Source organism: Oryzias latipes, chromosome 10 (assembly GCF_002234675.1).
Source record: "Oryzias latipes chromosome 10, ASM223467v1".
NCBI lineage: Eukaryota > Metazoa > Chordata > Actinopteri > Beloniformes > Adrianichthyidae > Oryzias > Oryzias latipes.
The window spans coordinates 16618023-16638880 of record NC_019868.2 but is presented as its reverse complement, the minus strand read 5'-3'; the positions used below and the strand labels follow the sequence as shown (position 1 = coordinate 16638880).

At 39.4% G+C, this 20858-nt stretch overlaps 1 protein-coding gene across 3 annotated transcripts in view; it reads right to left on the bottom strand.

Moving 5' to 3' along the window:
• Positions 1 to 16706, bottom strand: part of LOC101157225 (A disintegrin and metalloproteinase with thrombospondin motifs 2) — a 143718-nt gene extending 127012 nt beyond the window's left edge. For 2 of the 3 annotated variants that reach the window (XM_023959231.1, XM_023959232.1), the window contains exons 1-2: positions 16233 to 16706; positions 14073 to 14473 (exon numbers count right to left, since the gene is read on the bottom strand). In XM_023959231.1, the coding sequence (XP_023814999.1) occupies positions 14073 to 14473; positions 16233 to 16320 (489 nt within the window). In that variant the 5' untranslated portion in view covers positions 16321 to 16706. The remainder of the gene's footprint in view (positions 1 to 14072; positions 14474 to 16232) is intronic. The other variant, XM_023959233.1, reaches the window with a different exon arrangement.
• Between the last annotated feature and the right edge of the window lie 4152 nt (positions 16707 to 20858).

Below are 20858 nucleotides of genomic sequence, written 5' to 3'. Positions count from 1 at the left end.
GGTTGGGCCGATTTAGGATGGGGCTGTTCCATTTTTGGGATCCTTTGAGATAAGGACTGTCTGCCCTTCAGGGTGGGTCCCATTCACAACCAGGTGCTTCAGTTATGCATCCAGGCACTTCTATAGTTCTGTCAGCTTCTGTTGCCGGGAGGTGTGTGTCGTGTCAGCCAAGATGCTGTCCTGTTCTTTCTACCTATGACCCTTTCTTGGATGTGTGCCACTGTGAAGGTTATTTTAGGATGTCCTAATAGTGTGTTATCTTCTAAAATCCACTAGCTTCTGAACATTGTTGATTTGTTTCTTTGTTCCATGAGACTGAATCTCATCCAGTTTGTTCTCATGGCATTAATTTGATAGTGTACCACTCCAGACAAGGGGTCTAGTTTTTTGCTAGCCAATTTAGGTATGGACATTTAATTGTACTACTTAGGCATGGTTGTCTTCATCACACTTTTCTGCTTAATTTTTTCTATGTAGCAGGATGATCCAAAGTTGTTTTCACACTAGACTTACTGGTATAATAGCATTCTAACAGTTCAAGTCAGTGAATGTGCTGTTCTAGTAGTCTATAGGACTACATTTCACAAATTTAAGCTCACATTCCATAACCACTCATGGAATATCTTTATAAATACTATAACCCCTAACATGCCTGAAAGGGAGTGGGAAGAATTCATAATAAGATCAACTTTCAAGTTTGATAGAGAAATGACTTCATCCTTAAGGACTTTCCTCTTATGAGTCATTAAATAATGCTCTTTCCAGATGTTGCAACCGTGAATGAGAGACAGGGACAAGTAAAAAAGGGGGAAATTTTTTCAATATAAAATAACAGTAGTAAAAAATAAGATAACAGCCTTTATCACCATTTATCTCAAAAACAGACTGTACAGCTTTTCATCCATCACACCTAAATAACTGAAAGATACAAAGGTTTATGTGAGTTTAGAAATCTTCAACATGCTAAAGACATGAGCTCATTGAGGTTGTCTCTAAGTGCTATGTCCAAACCAGGCTGCACACCAACCCTGCAAAGTCAGATGGGATTGTTCCCAAGTTCCCTTAGTAAAGCAGCATCCAGCCTATTAGCATATTTTACAATGGTATTGAATTTTTTTTTATGTCAAATGATCTTTTACTTTTGTGGAGATTTGCTCACTGAAAATTGTTCATTTTTATTCATATCAAGTTTTACTCTCTCAATCTTTTGTTCATTCATCATTTTAAAAACTTCATGCACAAGTGTGTTCAAGAGCCCAGTTACAATAAAAGGTCTTTGTAAATGCATGGGCTTCAGCGTTCCAAATCCTTGCATTCATGTGTTGCTAGGCACATTTTAAAGACAATTTTCAAAATCTTCTTACAAAACATGCGGCCATTGAATGCCACTTGAAAGTTGAAACAGGTGAAACTTAGACCAATCAGGGTCTCTGATTTGGTAGTGACATATATTTTACACTTTTTAATTCACTGAAGTGCCAACCGTTTGACAACCGATCTTGGATGAGAAATTAATAATTGCGGTTTGTGTTCAGACAGAATTATATAACACCAAGTCATTCATTTTGAAATAGAGCTGTGAAAGAAAAAAGCCTGGAGCAACATACACAAGATTTGCACCGCTTTGATATTTTACACCAAGCCTCTTTCAACTGCAGGTGGCGGACATGCACTGGTAAGAAGAAGTAAAAGAAAAAGAAGTAGAAGCCCCTCCCTGCGTGTCCAGTGTGAACGTCATGGGCTAAACACACTTTCAAGGTTGCCCATTTAGAGCATTCTTTAATGCACGTCACATGCCTGGTGTAGCTGAAGACTTCACAGATGCACCCCCATTTTCTATACAACAATAAACATCCCTTTAGCTAGATAAGAAAAATGTTAACCAAGCTATTTTTGACTCTCCTGGCAATGTCTCTAAAATCAAAGGATTTCAAACATCTTAAAGTCTCACACAGTGCTTTACATGGATAAATTCCTCTCAGAATCTACATTATATCTTGGCTGGGAGGTTATATTATTGCAGTATCCAAAGCTTTCTATGTACAAGTTGGCAGACAATCAGTCACTCTGATCAAAGCACTAGATGTTTTGCTTTATTTCGGCCGCTTCACTTCAGCCCCCACAGAGGCAGTTATTAGAAAACAGTATTTTATTATATAATATATTACATATCCTGCTCTGTTAAAATTCCCCACATTTGTTTCTCAAACAAGAAATACAAATTTGAAAAATTGAGTTAAACAAGTAAAATATGATAAAGTGTGAGTTTCAACTTTGACACATGCAACAGAAAGAAAAGAAAAAAGACTTTCATCCACACACATATGGAAACAAAGACAGGGAAGCTGTGCTTTGTTAAATGACAGAACACATAAACATGACAGAACAACACCGACCAAACAGATCACAGCTAGTGACTGATTTATTGAGGAGTTTCTGCCCTTGAACTGAACCAGCAACCTTGGATTTAAAAGATGGCATAAACATTGAATTTCCACCCAGCAATATTTTAAACCGGTGGTGCCTGGCATCTTCTAAAAAACTGCTCATCACCCAAGGGACATGCCCCTCACCCAAAGAGGGACAGATTTGGTGCTGTCAAAATTAATGAGGGTCAAACATTGTTTGAACCCTTATAATAATATTCAAAGCAAGTTTAATAAAAATGTTCTTGCTGTGGGATACTTTTTGTTTAACATAAACAGAAATACATCTAAATACATTTTAACTAAAACTACTGTTTATTGTAATGTGTAGACCAGAAATAAAATGAACTTTCATCAACATCAAATTATATATATATGTACTGTATAAACATACATACACACACACACAGAGATAATTCAGAAATACTAGAAACAAACAAATTTGGCCCTTAAGGCTCAAGGCCGCATATGTTTGGTTTCATGATAGGAACCGGTATAAATTTAAATGTGGGCCGCATTTAGCCCATAGGCCGGACTTTGGACATGCCTGTAATCAAATAAATATTGCCTTAACAAGTTTCCTGAAATGTAACTTTGCATTTCAATAATCAAAGGAGTTTAGCTAAAAATTGCTTTTGCAGGTCATTGTAAATCTTCATAAAATAAAACAAAATAGTATTTTTTTTAAAGCTTAATTATTAATCTCGTTGCAACACACATTTCATTCAGCTCTGCTTTTTTCAGTCTTTTTTATTTATAAAATGTCCTCGTTACAAGAAGTAAAAAACAGTCCAAAATTTAAATGTTAGCGTCTAATTCTGATTTCAGACTCCATTTTTTTTGAAAGGCGTGTACTTTTTTCTTTGCTTTGAATAATTTATTTTGTTTTAAAAACAGTCTGTTTTTTTTATTATTTAGTTCCATTCAAGAGAAAATTCTGAAATAAAATCAAGGTGTGTTAAAAATAATCTTAAAGGCTTTTCTTTCCTTAAAATGATTTCTCAGATCTGGGTGAAATAATTGAATTTCCAGCCATGGTTGGGCTAAACCAAAAAATCGTTTGGTGTGTCATCCTAAATTTCTTGTTTCATCTGATCCCAGATGGAAATTTTTTAGAAGCATCACTGGACAGAGCTCAGGTGTAGATGTTATGATGTTGCACTGGACAACTCCCCCTCCAGTGCATTTCTTCCTCTGTCTCCCATAATGCTTTTTAAGGATTATTAGGGGGTGGGAAAACTTCCTGACAAGTAAATGGGAGGAAAGACAGCCACTGGAGACACGGCGCAGCTCAGTCATGGGTGTTCATGCAGAAGCCTTGTTAAGATGCGGCATGATTTCTCGTCTAGCTTCTGAGAAGATCCACAGAGGCTGGAAGGACAGACAGAAATGCTATTGCGTCGAGCATCAATCAATTTCCTACATGACCCTGAATCCTGACAAACTGATGGGCTGACTCTCAGTCATCAGCCAGGCATAGAAACATGTTTTTTTATAAAAAAATAACAAAACAAAAAAATACCCTGTAGAACATGCATGCTCACGCTTGCACTGTCTCCCAGATAAATGGTTAGAACAGTGTCAGACTTCATAATTAGATTAGTGGGGTCAGAGTTGCAAATCAGCCGTCCTGAAAATCAAGACAGCAGCTCTGCCTATCTGTGGTACTCCTAATGAGACACAGCCACTTTCCCAAATGAACTCAATCCACTTCTTTCACGTTTTAACGTTTAGGGCCAACAGCTTTGGATTTTTACAGTCAGGAGCACAAAATGTAGAGTCTTGTATCTCATGAGAGCAAAACACACCAAGCAGATTCTCGTTCTCCTCTTTGGCATATCTTCCCTCCATCTTTAGACGATTTTCATATTTTTTCATTTCATTGTTTGTTAAGCTCATAAAGATACTCAAAGGCCAGAGCAATAGTCTAAAATAGTGTAAAATGTGTCTTATAACTTTTTTTAACTTGATATTTCATTCAGACATTTGAACTATTTTCCATTTGTCTGTTCCTTTCTGCTCCCTACTGGTCATTTTGCATTCAATGCTAACTAGACTAAAGCCTGCTCACAGAGCACCATCTCTATGCTACAGTTTTGTCTTTCTGACCACCATGATGAACACATCAGGTATTGAACGAATGCGGGTCATCAAGCATCCTGGTTTGACTTACTGTAGGCAATACAAATTAAAATCCTTTTTCTTGTTCTAAAAGGGTGGATAGAACATAGTAGGGGGTCCCGGACCTTGTGTTCTAATAGCACAGGGGTGTCATGAATCTAGGCCTGGAGGGCTGACATCCTGTTGGTTTTTCAGAAACCTGTCCCTACATACTGATCAGGTGTGTTTGATAAGAATCTACCATGGCAGGTCTTTTGGAAAACGTGTAGGACAGCGGCCCAACTCCCACAGGATTTTCTGAGGGACAACATCAAATGCTACTAGGGGTGTAACTCGGTTCAGAATTTCCTAGGGCTCGGTTCCCTGATTGGTCTCGGTACTGCTGTTTAACAACTCTGCCTGACATGAACTGCTATTTTATGAACTATTATTTTATTGTTATTTATTGTGTGTGTTTTGCTGCCAGACACCTGAATTTCTCCCTTGGGAGATTAATAAAGTTTCTATCTATCTATCTATCTATCTATCTATCTATCTATCTATCTATCTATCTATCTATCTATCTATCTATCTATCTATCTATCTATCTATCTATCTATCGTATTTTTTCGGTACAAAAAAACTAAGGCAGAAAAAAATTACTTATAAAATGCATTGATTGGTTTTATATAACAAAAAATAAAATTCGCCTATGTAGGTGATCTGCTTAATAAAATAAGAAAAACTTTTAGCTGCCAGGAACCAAAAGCAGCTGGATCATTAGAATGAATACGCGGAAAAAAAAAGAAAAAACGTACCGAACCGAAACTGCCGTACCAAAACGGTTCTGTTCAACTATGTGTATCAATACACCCCTAAATGCTACATTAAAATTTTCAAAGCCAAAAATGTGGGTAATTTCATGTGAACCCAGACACACTTTGTGTAGGGAGAAGCGCTGTTCCATGACTGGTCAGTCTGTCTGTTTGAGCTGGATGTCCTGATTCTCCCTGTGGTTTAGCTTTAGCTTAATGCCAACTTCTGACTAGGGGTGTTTATTTATTTCGTTAATCTCAGTTATTTAATTACAGATATATTAGTGCAATGTGTTTTTCATCACTATAATCACCTATTTAATCTTTAACTACTATAAGGAACAATGCCAGATGAAGTATTCATTTTCATAAATTCATGTACATCGTGGAGGCCCGATTACGTCAGGCGGTTGCTTGTGCAACATCTATTAATTTCCTATACTGCACACCTCAAAGGGCATTACCCCGCTTATACCATGGTCCTTTACAAAAGAAATACAGTATCCATTGTATCTATTATAAGTACTTTGACATTGTTTTTATAATTTTTTTACAAAAAGTTGACCATTTTAAAAACTTAATCTCACTTTGTGCCACAAAGTGAGATTGACAAATTTAAATAATACCTCGAAATGAGACTTTTCACAACAAGTAGAATTTTAATCTAACTCTTAGATAAAAAATATATTGATTATATATTATGGGTACTAATTAATAAATGTATTTTACCGCTGCACCTTATTTTGGGTTGTGTTTATTAACCTCAAATTAATTTTCTGTGGTAAGCAGCATGGCAGAAATCTGTCAGAACATTTGAGAATGCTTGAGTTGAATGAAGTTTGAGATAGTTTACATTACTTGTTTTTACTATACTAGTTACTTACTATTTACATTTATTTTTAAAATTAAAAACGTGTTATTTTTTCTTTAACCTGCGAGCTACAATGGAGGGCTGAAAGAGCCAGATGTGACTCAGAAGACTCAGGTTGCGCACTTCAGTCTAAACAAATGAAGACGAGTGACTAAACAAAAAAATAGGAAAAAATGTGTGCTTTTTATTTTCGTGATATCCATTCATGAAAATCAATTCTCATCTTCAGAAAGACACAGAGGCCTTTGCGTTATCCAGTTTTTGAAGACATAATACCCTTGTCTTCCCTTTGATAATCCCATTATTTTTAACCACTCAGATAATCTGAGCCAGCAGTCTGTGAGTGACAGAGAATGAGACAAAGAGGGCTGGTTAAGTGCAGCAGTAATCACAGCTCTGGTAAAAGCACTCGTAGCATTCCTCAGAATGTGTTTACTCTAACTGACTGTACCTCTCTCCCTCTGCTTCTCTTCCTCTGATTCTCATAATAGCTCTAGATTGAGTAATTGTATGTTTGAGTGGAGCTACATTGCAGGGTGGAACCTACAATTACACACTGAGAGCATGTTTCTCTTGCTGTGAATGATTTTTCCTTTTTTTTCTTCTTCATTCATCCGCCGTCTTGGTGTAGGCCTTCCCTCCAGCCCCGTGGTTCCTGCAGGCCTCTCTCCTCGACCATTTTTCCGTCTGTCCACACTCTCCTCCACACAGCCAGTGAGTGCCGGGGTCAATAACAGCTGTGCGCTCGTGCTGTAATTGATGTCATCATTTCAATTTGAGCTGATTATCGTTGAGAGCTGCTTATCGTGTAACAAGGGGTGGAATAACTCGGCGATGGGACCCAGTCAGTGGCTCCACCTGACCGGGTTTTACTGCCGGGGTGGCTGGATGAATCAGCGGGTTGGCACTGCTCTCAGCTGCCTTTTTTATCGACTCCTAATGTGGAAGTAATGACTGAGTGTATTCCAGGGGCATGACTGGTGCAATCGTCCATGTCGCCCAACATTTACTGTGAATCCGGGGGTTTCCCTGTGATTTGTGTCCCCCTCTGCTCACATAAGCAAACACTCATCCGACCCTGAACTGTGCAAAAATTAAGTCATTACTTTACGACAAAAAATTAACAGGCAGGCTTTTATAATCAGAACACCGTGATTTAGTTTGAAGACCTATCTTTTTTAACTTTACCAACTTTTTTCTTTTGTTCAATTTAAAGGGCTTTTTATAAATAGATAACATAGATGACAAAGTTCTTCATGGATGAAGATGAAAAATAATGTCACGATCGCATTTAGTATTGTGAAATTGATTATCCTGTTCATTTATCTTTGCAGCTTTGAATTTCATTATAATTTATGCTGCATTGCATCAGCAAGCAGCACTCATAACTGAATTGATGCTAGCACAGAAATTAAAATGAAATGCCAGAAAGAAACTGACTATTCGTACCTTATTTCCCAAATACGTGCGGCCAGTGCTGAACTTTTTTCTTGGCCTCAATGACCCAGAGGAAGGGTTAAGTTTAGGATTATGAGTTAGGGTAAAGCTGCGTTCACAGCACGAGATTCGTGTGGCAGTGGCGGCCAGTTTCAATGTTAACTCAATGGTACAGACGCCATTTGAGGTCCTGCAGCGCAATTTGAGCAACGTGTGGCGCAAAGGTATGGCAGGAGCATAATTTGAGCAGCGCAATTTGGGCTACCAGCCACAGCGGGTAAAAAAACAAAATCAGAACTCTGGCAATCAGGGACTCAACTTTGCGCATGTGAGGCTGGTAGAGCCTGGACAGTCTGTCGCAGGGCCGATGGAGGTGGAGTGATCGCGATTACTCCTGAACTTGATATTTTTCTTATTTTCAGCAAGAGAATAATAAAAAAAAAGGTCCCTTAAATTTCATTTTTACCCTCACTGGTTAATGCGAAACAGCGAGCCTTCAATCTCGGACAGAGAAAGAACACAACTGCGGAAAACGCACGTGACAGCAAATGGGACTTCAACTTTAAGCTTAATTTTAAATACGTGCAGCCAACATCAAAAATCCAGCCTTGGACGTACTTAAAGTGTGTGCGGACAACGCAGCAACATGCCTTCTTCTCTTCTACCACATCTGAGCTTGTGCACGCTGGATGGCGCAGATCAGGGAGCTTCCGCTTGCACTCTTGGTTACCCTGCTCTTGCCATATTGTGATGATCTGATTCAGACAAAGTAACTTTAGATTTTAAGCCAGCTTCAAACAGGAAGTCGAAGTGTTTGATGATGCTCTACTATAAAACAGCAATTTGTAGTGGATCTGAGGTTGCAACTTTTCAGCAACTCTGAGAGACTTCAGTTGAATAAGTGAAATCAGTGTTTTAGATTTTTTTTTAAAAAGGTAGCAAAAAGATCCAACGTGATTGTTGTGACTGATGGATCAGATGGTATGTTTACCAGAACCATCTGGGAGGTCCTCTGCAGTTCTTGGAAAAGGGAAAATTCTTTCACAAAATACTTCAGAAAACAGAATCAAACATCTGTTTGTTAAACTCACTTAAAGTATTTAGTAGAAATAATTAACCAGTCAAAGCTCTTATTATGGATGGTCTCCTGACCTATTTGTAAATGTGGATTCTGCCATTGAAAATGGACATTCTTGGGTCTAAGTTAACATTGTAGGTAAATGAGTAAATCCAAAATTGAATACATGATCTAAAGTTGCTCAGTCTTTGTTTAATTTTCAAGTTGATCAGATTTGTTGAAGCATCCATTTTAGACACATTCATAACAGGCAAGTGCTTCGGTCAGTGAACCACACTTGGAAACATTTAAAAAAAAACAACCTGTCAGCTGCTCCCCCGGGGGGGGGGGGGGGGGGGGTTAAAAGCAGTGTGACAGCACAGAAAATAAAGTAAATATGCACCAATAAACCAGACTGAACACAAAAAGCACTAAGTCAAACTGCTGCCCTGCAGAATTTCTTGGTACAAATATGGTATGAAACACTGGGCTTCAAAGGGAGAGGCATTGAAAGCTAAACACCTATATAGAACCAGGGTTAATTAATCGTCCCCTCTGCCCAGACAGCAGGCGATACCTTTGACGTTTAACGCCTCTTTACCTTTCGACTGCTCCCTTTGGGGGTCGCCACCGGGAATCATCCACCTCCATAAAGCTACTAGTGTGATAAATGCTCAAGACTGGAACTGCTGCTAAAAACAGACAAATGCTGCTCCTTCAAAAATAAAAAATAAATTGTCAGAGTTCTGGATTGTGGGTGTCTGGGAGCAAAAAGCTGTCTGCCACATTCTTTGTCTTTTTCCTTCTCTGCCGTTTTCTTGACTCTTTTATTAGCATCATTAGGAGAGCTCTCCTGCTTGTTCCCATCGCTGCTGGCCAAGAAGAGCAAGAGAGGCGGAGTGAGGGATGGGTTCAGGAAAAGAAATGTGCACACCACCTTTTTTTTGTCGTGCAGCGCAGCAAAGACCCTTTAGAGAAAACTTAGCCTTTGTGCTGCTTTTTGTTTTTGCCGTTTGATGTATATTTGTAGTGCGTTTATCACATACATACGAGTCAGCAGGCATCCTGCATTCCAGCTGTGTGCGGCTTTCCAGGTGTGCGTCCACCTGGTTTGCAAGCATAAATAAAACAAAGATAACAGGCGACACACACTTCCTCTGTCAGAGACAGGACCATCATTTGTCATCCTGCTGGACCACTGGCCTATTTGCATGTCTCATGTCTTCGCTGACCTGTCCTGCCTTTTGTTCTCTCCGCAAACTATTACTCCCGCACCATTATTCCGAACCTGCTGATTAACTGGAGACTACAAACACCAGAGGCAGACACCTGGAAGTGAGGTGCTATAGTGAGAGAACGTGTATCCGGCGATTCCACAACATGGATTTGTGTCAAACCACCAAGCCAGCTGGCAGGGTAGAGGTTTAAAAATCGACCATTTGAATTGATTTTCACTTAGAAAAATGCTATATCTATTTATTAAATCAATCGATTTGTTTATCCTATGCTTTTTCTTCACAAAAACAGCTTTTATAATAGTCTGAAGTATGGTAGTTTTCATTAAATATGTCTTCATTTTTTTGTTTCAAGTTTTCCTTTCATTGGTTTAATTTACTCCCTGCGTGCATTTTGAATTTTGGAGGCAAAAAATAATAAATTTAGATCAGAAATATTATCAAAAACATTAACTTGTAACTGAACCACAATAAATTGAATCAAATCTGGGAAAAATCTGCTTTTCATAGCAGTGAAATGCAGCCCTACCAATGGATGAATTTAATTATTTAGCCAAAGTTACTCTCAGACCCTCCTGGCTGTCGTGCCAAGTTTTACCTCTGAAATTCAGCTTTTAATGCATCTGTTTGGTCTGGGATTTGAAGATTCATCTTCTGTCTGACCACTTTTCCTCGTGAAAGCAGCTTTTTAAAAGGCGTCTCTGTCATTGGCTCACACGATGAGTATTTAGACTCGAAATAAGTCGCATTCCGCACTTTGCAGAACTACTTATCACATTCAACATTACTTTCAGTCTGTTTTTTTTTACAAGGATAAAACTACTTCACCTTGTCAATCCACAGACGTGAATGAGAGACACACACATGGATGTGGGCTCTTAGAACGACTGTGCAAAGGCTGTCCTTCATCAAATCTAAACAAGCTTCACAGAAATCAAAATGATTTTTTCTGATAAAGAATAAAAAGCATCTGAAATTTCATAGCTGCAAAATGCTGTCCAATTCTAAAGCAATAACGCTGTAACTCTTGAGCAGCCGTCACTGTGGCCTGTGCATCTTCCCCAAACCAGGAGATCTACTGACACTTTAAATTCCCCATGAGATGGCAAAAAAACGCACACATGCATGACTGCACCTGACCTCACACCCACATGTGCACGAAAATCAGGCCATCATAGTCAACAGTCTCTGAACAAACACTAAAGGAAGAGCCTGCAGCTATGGCCAAAGGCTCTCTTTGACATACACAAAGACAGACACACTCACAGATGCAACAAGACCTGAGATCTTTTGTTTAATGCTATATTTGTCTTGAATCTGCAGGGTATTGGGGGGGGGGGGGGGGGGGGGGGATCTGCAGGATTTCTGTTTTGCTTGCACTGTTTTTTTTTTATTACATTTTTTTGGTAATGTAGCATGATACCATAAACACTATGCTGAAAAAAATCCTTCTGATTTTACCTTGAAGTTTTGTGATAAGTTAAGATTCTATGGTCAATTTTAAGGTGAATTGTTTTCATTTTTCCAATTCATTGTCCTTGTACGTTTAAGCATCAGCCAATAAATTCTATTAAAAAAATAATAACAGCCCTAACGGTTGCGACCGAATTCCCTCCCACTTCCTAACTACTAAAAAAAACTACCGGTATATAGTGCGGGACTATTCAATGCCCTGGATTTTAAAAGCAATTCGGACACCGTGCTCACTCCTTTTTAATTAAAAAAATGCCAAATTTGACGTCACAGACTAACAAATATGAACATTTTACGAAAACTATTTATACTGTAAATCCACCGTGTTCTGATGATAAAAACATAGCAGGTTTTATTTTAAAAAATGTAAACACTTTTTTTTTTTCACATGAAGGATCTTTAAAACGCAATGCATTTCGCAGAGACTTCTGGGAAATTTCTAGAGCACTCGATTTTGGAATTGTGGATTTGGACAGCTCTACAAAATGGTGAACGCACAATATAGTAGTGAAGGAATTCAGACACAAACAATGTTTTTTTTTTTCTTTAACTTGAACCAAAAAATAAAAGCCCAAAGTTGAAAATGGAAAAAGCAAAACCCAACCATTGATTTTATTACTTGCAGAAACGCTAAACAAACCCAAACAAAGATGAAACCCAGTAAGCTTTTGCGTTTTGTGTTGTTGATTCATGCTGCAGTCCAGTCATTACACACAGAAACATGGAAACGTGCTCTCAGCAGCAGATTAATTTTGTTTGGCCCCGCTCTTAAGACAAGAACACACATGCTGGCCTGTTAACACGCTGTGCACTGCGATGCCTCCTTCTTGCCATGCAGAGAACTAAGTGACTATAGTAGCTACATTTAGTTTTATTAATAAAGAGATTTATTTTCTTCTTTTTGAGCCGCCTGAAGTTTCATCCTCTTGATTGAACACAAAAGCAATAAAAAAATGTTCAACAGAATAATGACCATAAATTGTATATACATAATGGGGGTGTGACAATTAATTGACTTTATCACTGAATCGATTTATATTCCTACCATCCAACCAGATCAATGTGTCAGAGGCAGGTGGCTAATTGAATCGACCAATACCAACACAAAATCATTTAAAAGCTAAATAATTGATTACATATCAATATTGGAAAATACCATTTGGATTGAGGCATGGTAGGTTTATTTTCCTATAACATAAAATTGACCAAGTGCATCACAGCGGACAACATGTAATGGCAGCAAAACATGAATGAATATAAAAAGATTTTAAAATATTTACCCTGTTTCTCATGTGTTTCATCTGTTTTTTCACACATTTATTTACTACACAGAAAGTGCACTGTCTATAAGACCAGCTCTTAGGTAGATATTTCTGTTTTGTTTGTTTTTCTAGTAGATTCTTTTCCCCATTTTAGAATTATTTTTTAGATTTTCTGATTATCTCATTTCGTTGCTCAAATATTGGTGAATCTCTTGGAAATAACTGGTCTAGTGACTCTTTCTGTAAGAGTTTAGCTTTTGTTCTCATTTTTTTTTTATTATTTAAAGTCAAACCCACAAGTTAATCTTTTCATCACCAATATGGACAGAGAAAAGATTACAGAGAGCAGACTGTTGCTTTAGTGTGCAATCTACATAAGGCACACCTTAAAACGGGAATCCTCTCTCAAAAATCTGGGGCAGGAGAGCCATCAACAAAGCAATGATGGGCCCTGACTTGACCTGTGATCCGCCACGAGTCAAATTTGACAACAACCTCACCACCAGATTGGGGTTGAGTCCTGAAATGACAGTCTGGAGCTGAAAGCAGCCGTGGTGAGCTGCTGCTGCTGCTGCTGCTGCTGCTGCTGCTGCTGCTGCTGCTGCTGCTGCTGCTGCTGCTGCTGCTGCTGCTGGCTGGTGTCAGACTAAGTGAGCATGTCAGGCATGTGCTGTCCTGGCTTCTTGCCTGCTCTTTCAGCTGCTACCGCAGTCCCCAGCGTCCTCAAACCTAAACAGATCCAGTTGCTGCTGCTCAGCTTCAGTGGAAGACTGATTTGGCAGACTAATGAACACTTTTTTGCTAATGAAGCAACCCCCTCCCACATCTACATTCACATCTCAATATTTCCCTGCATATTTCTTTGCATTTTCTTGCCTTTTTTTTTATTCTTTCACATTTATCCCCTCCACAGTGTCTCTTCAAGCACCCGTCTCCATCACTCTGCATCCTCTCATCTCTGTTCCCATGCAGTCTTCACACTGTCTGTATCTCACTTCACCCTTGTACTGACAGCCGTTCACCAACTGTTTACCGTCTCCTTCCTCTTTTTCCTTTTCCATCATCAGCTCTATTAAAAGCATTGCAGGCTCTTTGGGCATTGCTGTGCAAGGAACAAAACATTTTCAACTGGAAAAAGTGCCGGGGTCAGCCGCACTTAACGTGAAAGTGAAGACAGTGACAAGCATGATCTTATCTCTCAAACATTTTAAGCCTTTCTCCCTTAATTTTCTAAGAAATGAAATAAATAGTATCAAATTGAAAATTTGACCCCAAGAGCTTTAGGGCCAACAAAGCTAAAATTCCTTGGATTTGAATCGATCTCCTCCCTTTGGGACCCTGATGTTCCTTCAGCCCTGCATACAAGTGGATCACATAATGCACAGCTTCCACTCACCAGGCCGTCATAGTTGCTGATAGCTACAGTGGCCCCCGGCGTGTCCGTGATGTCGCCCACATACAGGTCTTCGCCGTGCAGCGGCTCGGTGTAACGGATGTTGTCGCTGTCATCATGCCACTCCATCTTAGCTCCAGGAGCCACCAGCCTGGCATTGTGGCGCAAGCGCAGGTGGAACTCCCGGCCAAAGACTGTGACGTTGTAGTAAAGCTTTTCCTCCTCAGCTCTTTTTGGTCCTTCCCACTCTGTGTCGCCTTCTCCTACCTCCCTCCTCCGGCGCCTACGGGACTGCCCCGCTGCAGCACGTCTAGATGAAACGGCGTGCGACAGAAAGCGGCCCTCTGCATCCACACTGATTGGCCTCACCAGTCCATACTCCCCCAGGACATGCTGCAGGGAGTCTGGGAGAGGGGCAGTTGGGTAGGGAAGGGGGGGAGTGGAAAAATGAGAGAGTATATTTTTATTAGATACATGAAAATAAAACATGTAGTGGAAATGTGGGGAAAAAAATCAGTTGGATATAGGATGGATTAACAGGAACAGATGGAATTTAAGAATAGAAAAAAAGGAGACGGGAGCAAAATCACCAGATTTGATATTGTTTCTTTATAGGGTTTACTAAAGTGAAGCCCAAAATGGGTTAAATACACCTTGTCAGATCTACCCCCCAGACACAGGCATGGGCAAGGGGGCAGCAGTGCTCTCCTAAATTCACAGATTGTTTTCCTCAATTGGGATGGCCTACAATGATCCACATCAAATTTAAGGGAAAAAAAATGACAACAAATAAAATCGTCTCTATTTTTTTTTACTTTCATTCTTCTTTTACTTCCATAAATAAATGGCAAAAACATGGACAGACTGACATCAAATGAAAAAGAAGGATAAAGGCAGCCTCAACGGGGCATAAACCGGGGTCATGATTTTGCCTATCCCAAGCCTGGTAAATGCATTCAGTATAAACCTATATGATATAGATATAAGGATAGATGAACTGATATGATGAAAACATAGTTCTTTCATTTTAGGGACTCAGAGGGATTTGACACCCCAAAGTGTCAGCACAGCCGGACTTGCCCAACCTGATATTCTACCTGCATCCCATAGTGGGGGTGGCTAAATCCGGGCCTGTGCCAGGCGCACGCAGCCCCACCCATGAACCCAGAGGCGACCCCCCCCCCCCCCCATCCCATGTGTGCACGCGTGTACGTTTGGAAACAGCAGTCTCAGCAGTGCGCGCTGCGCTCCTGACATCTCCTGTGCCCTTCCATCGTCAACAGGAAAGACTGAGGCGTAAACCGCAGCTTCAGCGTCAGTGTGCACAGTGATTACCCCGCCGGGATATTTATGCAAGAACGAATAAAAATACTGCTCGAATGAATGAATGAATGAATGAATGAATGAATGAATGAATGAATGAATGAATGAATGAATGAATGAATGAATGAATGAATGAATGAATGAATGAATAAAACAAAGACGTACATTCCTTCAGATGTTTGCGTTTCATTTGTGTAAAAGATCATGGCGCACAAAAACCAGCGCGCGACATTTGTCATTTGAACATCACAGAAACAGCTTCTATCTTTTTTTTTTAACCTCCCATCATCCACACTCAATCCGAGCCTAAAGGCCATCCTCTGGTGTCAGTCTCATCAGACACCTGCACCGCCACAGCCGACCTCTCTCCGTGGATAAAGTTTATCCAATGATGAAAACCAAGCTTTCTGCTCATCTGTCAGAGGGGAGGCTTCGATAAAAGTCTGATCGACAGCCTGAAATCTGACTCCAGCGTTCAGTGACAGATCGATAGATGCGACAGCGGCTGGATCACATGCTTTGCCTGCACAGCACACCGGCGCATCTGAGATGCCCTTTACACTCCACGCAGAGGAGTATCCCGTGCAGAAGAGGAGACGGGTGGAAACAGAAAGCAAGCCTCTTGCACCGCTTGGAAAGTGTGGGTAGAAGACGGACAGAAGTTCAAAACAGTGTTATTTTTAAACCCACAGAAAAATTATTGTTAAAACATTAAAGAGGAGGCTGCGCTTCCTCAAGAAGCTGCAGCCTTTTTGTGGAGCGCGCCAGGAGCCCCGCTGATAAGGAGATCAGCAGATACGGAGTGTAAACAGTGACCACGCTGAAGCGCACTGGACTCACCAACGCTACTGGCGATGTATAGGCCGCTGGTGTGCAGCAGGAAGGCCGGCAGAATCATGATCACGGCAAATCCTGGCGGGAGAGCCATGGCAGCTCCGAACTGCGCGGGTGGGAGAGTGGGACTCCGGGCTCCAGTGCGGTGAAGTTCCCCGCCTGGCGCAACCAGCTACGCCACGACAGCAACAGCACAGCAGCCCGCAACTAGACTGCCAAGTGCACCGGGAGAGACGGAGCTCTCCTCCCCCCTCCTCTCTCCTCCTCCTCCTCCTCCTCTCCGTCGAGGTCTTTTTCCTATCTCTCTTCCTCTCTCAACTCTTCCTTTTCTTTCCGTTCCGCGCCTCTCTCCTCTCAACTCTTCTCTGAAAGTGGGCGTGCTCCCCTTATTCTTTCCCACCGGTGCTCTGACACCACCCCCACACGCGCACAGCGCCGGGCATCTGACTGTCTCCCACCCACCACCCATGCGCCTCCGAGGTGAGACGGGAGCGCATCTCGCCTTCTTCTCACCTTCAGGGTTAGACGTCCCCTTCAAGTCCTTTTTTATGTGTCTTTGTGGTTACTACTGCCACTCAACTCTCTGTCCCACGCTTCACCCGCGCGACAGAAAGCCCACGATAAACTTTGACTGCTCCATCCAAACACTCCGGATTTGCCCGAGCACCAGCGCGCCACGCGGCTGCTGCTGGAAGCGCACGCCGTCTTTGCAGGACCCAAGGGTCCAATTTGCAGTTAGAAAAGAGTGAAGCCGCTGAAGCAGCGACCCACACTGCTCTCGATTTGCACATCATTTTCTGCTCTCAGTAACTAATGTGAAGCTCATCGCAAACTTCTAAACACACAATTATCAACTTTTTGTTGTTGTTTTCTATTTGGGATTTACTTGCTTTGATGAACCTAATTTGAAAAGACAGAGATGAAAAAACAAAGTTCCTCTGAGTAAAATCCCCACTAATGTCAGGGGGACAAGTATAGGTCAAAAGATCACGATCAAAGTTTTAGAACATATCTCACCATGTCAGTGTTGATGATCAGTCAGCATTTTTTTAACCACGAAACAATCATAAAATTACTTAAAATAATTACAGTTCTAATGCAAAATCGTGTAAATTAAACAACAGTTGAATTCATGAAGAAATGTCCCCATTTATTTATTTATTTTTATTTTGAAGTTTGCAATCAATTAAATGGATGGACTAAATGCAGGGAATATTTGAAATGAAATTGAAATAATGAATAATTCTTATTCTATCTTACAATAACTTCTGAAAAAAATCTAAAGAAAAATTAAAAAAAAAAAAAAATCAAACCATAAGAAAAATGGGACTGACCTCACATACTTTTATTTTTTATGAGAAATTAATAAAATCTTGACTTCCACCATGCCCCATATAGCATTGGAGAAAAACCATGCATATTTATAGCACATAATTTGAAACTGATTTTTTTTTCTATTTATTTATTTTTTATTTGAGGGAAACTGAAAACATACATCAAACCTTTTAATCAAATCATACATGGATATTAATCCTTAACAGACCATTCTTAACTTTAAGAGACCTAAGAGGTCAACAGTGATTTAAAGTGATTCTCACAAACAAATCTCTTCTTTGGTGAGCGAGAAATAAAAACGTTTAAAAGTGACATTCAATAAACATAAGCAACATAAATTTAACATAAAGGTGATAAATTTATAGAATCAATCCTACATAAAAATATCAATCTTTTTGGTAAAATTATTTCTCAATTTCATTCTTAAAACCACACATGCAACATATCCCTAATATGAATTGTGGTTTATTGGTTGTGCAAATTTCAATATTTGTCTTCATCTAACCTGAACTTTTTTTTAAATATATATTTTTTTTGCTATGCAGAAGACTAAAATGTCTTTTTTCAAGGACAATTTCACCAAATTGCTGCATTTGATTTTGTTCAGATGGTTTTGGATTATTGGTCTTTATGTTTTATCAAACTCCTCTACTCTTAAAAAGGTTTCAAACAGTAGCCTTTTTGAACACTATATAAAAAGCACACATTGCCTTTTAGAAATGAGTATTATAGTTTCATTTTCAAAGTCACTCTAAAGTCAATCTTCTCATTTTGTTCAATTATTGTCTTCGGGGCTCAGTTTTATCCCGTTTCTGTGGCACATGACCTTCATGGCACGAAAATGTCTGCAGTCTGCTGCCCATGAATTTAGCAAAAACTGCTTTATCTTTTATCTTCAACAATCGTGGGAAACATCCAAAGTTTTTAGACATGTTTACATATTAGGAATTTTTTAAAGGAACTTTTAAACCACAAGATAAAAGATTCTGCTTTAAAAAAAATCCTCAATGCTAATCAAAAAAAGTAAAAAATAAATAAATAAAAACACAATTTGTATAATTTAATCTTTAATCTTATCTTAAGCTGCAGCTGAAAGTAATGTCAATAAAAAGCTCAATTTTGAATTTGTATCTAAAAAAAGTGTCAATTTAAGCAAATATACCCTTTTTTCAAACAAAATTAATTATCTAATTTGCCAAAAATAACAGTTTTTATTTATTTGTTTTGATTCCCATATTTGCAGTCATGAAATAATTTCATTTTTCACATGAGTGGATGTGAAAAATAAAATTATTTCATGACTGCAAATATGAGACTCAAAATTAAAAACATCAAACAAGTAAAGGAATTTTGGGTTTCATGAATCCTTTTTTTTTTGTGTTAAGTTTAAATTAAAAGAGGCACACATTGTATCTCAATTTATTTGTTTTTCCTTTTTTTTCTGCCCTGTAGTTCATCATCATTCCACTAGGGGCAGTAGAATGGCTTTTCCTGCTTATTTCAAAATATTTGCTTCCATGAAATTTAAAAAAGACTTTTGGTGGGAAAAGTTGTGCTGATTTTCCAAACTTTTTGGTAACAATAACTCATCAATTGCTAATCATTTTTAAAAGAACTACTTGCTGGATTTAAAGAATGCAAAGTTCGTTTATAGTTAGCCCTTTTATAAAACAGCTACACCAAGTCAAAAATGTGTGAGACAGTGGGTAAATAAGGTGCTTGTGTCCTGAACCCGATGTCAATATTTTTGAATTTTAATCTTACATTGTTGTGAGTAAAAACTTAACAAATTATTAATGTATCGTAAGTGATACATCTCATTTAAAAATTGTATTGCAAATTTTGTTTTGTGAATTTCCCCAAAGGGTTAAACATGTTTTATTGTTTTAGAAGAAGAACCTACATTTTTTGTTAATTGTTTGATGGAATGGGCTTTACAGGGTTAAGTAAATTTTGTTATATCTTTATTGTTATTTAGTCATTTCACATGATTTTAATAATAATAATAGTAATAATAAATGTTATTTATATGGCGCCTTCCTGGGCACTCAAGGTCGCCTCACAGTACAAAAGTAAGTAAAAACAAACATACAACAATAAAACTCCAGAACACAAAATAAGTTAACACTTAAAAACAGCAATTTAAATATTATGAGCTAAAAGCACTAAGGAGAGCAGACAGGCAAAAGTGGCCATAGTGGACAGAAGGTCACATAAAAAAAACAGAGGAAGTAGGGGAGAATCTACAAAGGTGGACATATCTGAGCCAGCATGATCGTGTAAACACGCTCCAGCAATACCTGGAGGTCTGTTCCTCACAAACCCAGAGAGTGACCCTTTCACTGAAAGTGAGAGGTCATCCTTCATCAAGCATCAAGATTACAGCAGCTGGGCTTTCCCACTGACTGTTGTGAAATTTGTTCTGGAACACAGTAGAAAAGATGTCACTTCAGATACAAACACAAACGTTTCCAGAAAAAAAAAAAAAAAAAGGCCACTCCCTCTTTGCTTTTAGCTCTCGCCGCCGTCACGACACACAGATGTCAGCGTGTTCCCGAGTCTGTGTGCCCTCAGTGGCTGTCAGAAGCTATGAAGTACCCCCCCCTTCACACACACACACAAACACACACCTCAACCACACACTCCGCGAACAACACTGTTGTCGCCCATTTCTTCTTCCTCCATCGCTTCAAACCCCCACACCCACCTTTCCCTCCCTCTTTCTGTTTCTGGTGGCTTCACTGTTGCTATGGAGATGCCAAGCCCTGCACCTTGAAAAGTGCACTTGGAAGGCGTAGCGGAGAGGCAGACAATAATATCCCTCTTCCTAGACTAACAGACATGCAAAGTCTTGTGTTTGTGGAGGTTATCATGGTGGCTTTGGCAGAGAAGGGGGCTGTTTGAGCCGGCACATGTCCGCGTGTATGTCTGGGAGGTGGGTGTTCAAATGTCCACTGCCTGTGCATGTGCAAACAGATTGTGAGTAGAAAAAGAGCTCCATGCTTAGAGAAGTGGAGCAAATCTGTTCTGCTTTCTACATGTTGCCAGTGATTCTTTTTTCATGACAAATGTTTTTAAAACTGACTTTATTTACAACTTTTAGTTTACTCACTTCTACTTCTGTGATTTGTCAGTCAGCAACAAGTCACAACACTAGTACAGACAGGTACCCAGAAAAAATAATGAAAACTGCCCTTATCATTTTTATCCTTTTATGATCAAGACAAGCTCTAAAGACTTGAAATTAAGACAAATATTTAGCTTTTTTCACATACTAGATGCTGGTGTGATCCGACT